We start from the raw sequence: 1326 nt of genomic DNA on the forward strand, positions 1-1326 counted from the left end.
TTGGCAAAGAAAGACAATGTTCTTGCAGAGGTATGTTACTAGAATACATGTAATCTGTAGGAAAAGGCTCTGTTTTTGTTTTTATAAATAATCTTTCCAATAATTTGACAAATGTCAAGACTCAAGACTCCTTGTTTTTATGTCTATGTTGACAATCATTCATTTGATCCTTTTTATACTTGGAGGGGGGGAGGGGAGTATTTCAATTGTTATTTTGACTGTTGCAGTATGTACAAAACTCAGACTATCTCAGACACTCACATGTAATTATAACTCTAAAACAAAGCCTCAGTCTAGACTGTCTTCTAGTTTCTACCCATTTGTATCACTGAAACAGTCTAAAACCTGATATAGCTTAATCAAGCACACACATGATTATTATTTCATACATTGTATATATTATTGTAATGTACTTGTTATCTGTGGCCACATATTGAACAGGCACAGTCGCCTTTAAAAAAAACACTTGCATATGACTCATTTAGGGGATATTTGCTAATAGTAACTGGATACACTCTAAGTGACAAGGTAAGAATCCTGGTTTTTATAAGATACCTAAATAATCCGAACATTTTTCCTCTGAACGCCACCCTGCACAAAAACAGTCCACCTTTGATCTACCTGCTGCTGAGTGATCCTTGCAATCCTTGCCAAACTAACAGATCGAGGCTGCAGTGCTACGCCTGCTTCCTTCCCTCGATCAGAAACCACTGGGAGTGGAGGGGTTGAGAATCTACCTTCTTCTCATTGAGCTTCTGCACACAGTCCTGAAACACACACGGCAACAGAGAATAAAGCTCGCTGTGGCGGTAGCCAATGCAGTAACAAGGTTGTCGAATGAAAGCCTCCAGATTATAGGTATGTTGCCTATACCCACCACCGCTATTATACATGGAAATTTTAAAGCCCTTCTATCTGCTGTTTTTACTTTTGCTAACGTTATTGTTTTCTTCAGGCGACTGGTGGTCCTCTCTGTCGCACTCCACCATGATTCGACACATTAACGTGTGGAAGCAGGCACTCTCAGAAATCCTGTCCTTTGTGCCTGTTCCCCGCAACTCCGGGGTCAGAAATCTGCTGCTAGTCCTCAAATACATGTACAACGTCAGTGTTATTATCTTAAACCAGTCATTTTACTCCTTCTTAAGCCTTAATGCCTCTTTTTTTAACCTGAAAACAAAAATAAATTGTAAGTAAAATTTTTCTTTTAAAGGCCAACAGCAGGGTTACGGAATCTCGAAGGATACCGGAGAGCAGTTTTTATTTATTGTTGGATGAAGCATTTCTTAATGAGGATCTGGACCAGTGGCATTTACGTTCAGAAAA

At 39.3% G+C, this 1326-nt stretch overlaps 1 protein-coding gene across 1 annotated transcript in view; it reads left to right on the top strand.

Moving 5' to 3' along the window:
- Nucleotides 1-987: 987 nt before the first annotated feature.
- The window catches only part of LOC102197474 (probable E3 ubiquitin-protein ligase HERC6), a 2549-nt gene continuing 2210 nt past the window's right edge, over nt 988-1326 (top strand). The window contains exon 1 of the mRNA XM_005755260.1: nt 988-1108. Coding sequence (XP_005755317.1) covers nt 988-1108 — 121 coding nt within the window. The remainder of the gene's footprint in view (nt 1109-1326) is intronic.

This window comes from Pundamilia nyererei, unplaced genomic scaffold (genome assembly GCF_000239375.1).
Source record: "Pundamilia nyererei isolate P.nyererei 1_Seehausen unplaced genomic scaffold, PunNye1.0 scaffold01121, whole genome shotgun sequence".
Taxonomy (NCBI): domain Eukaryota; kingdom Metazoa; phylum Chordata; class Actinopteri; order Cichliformes; family Cichlidae; genus Pundamilia; species Pundamilia nyererei.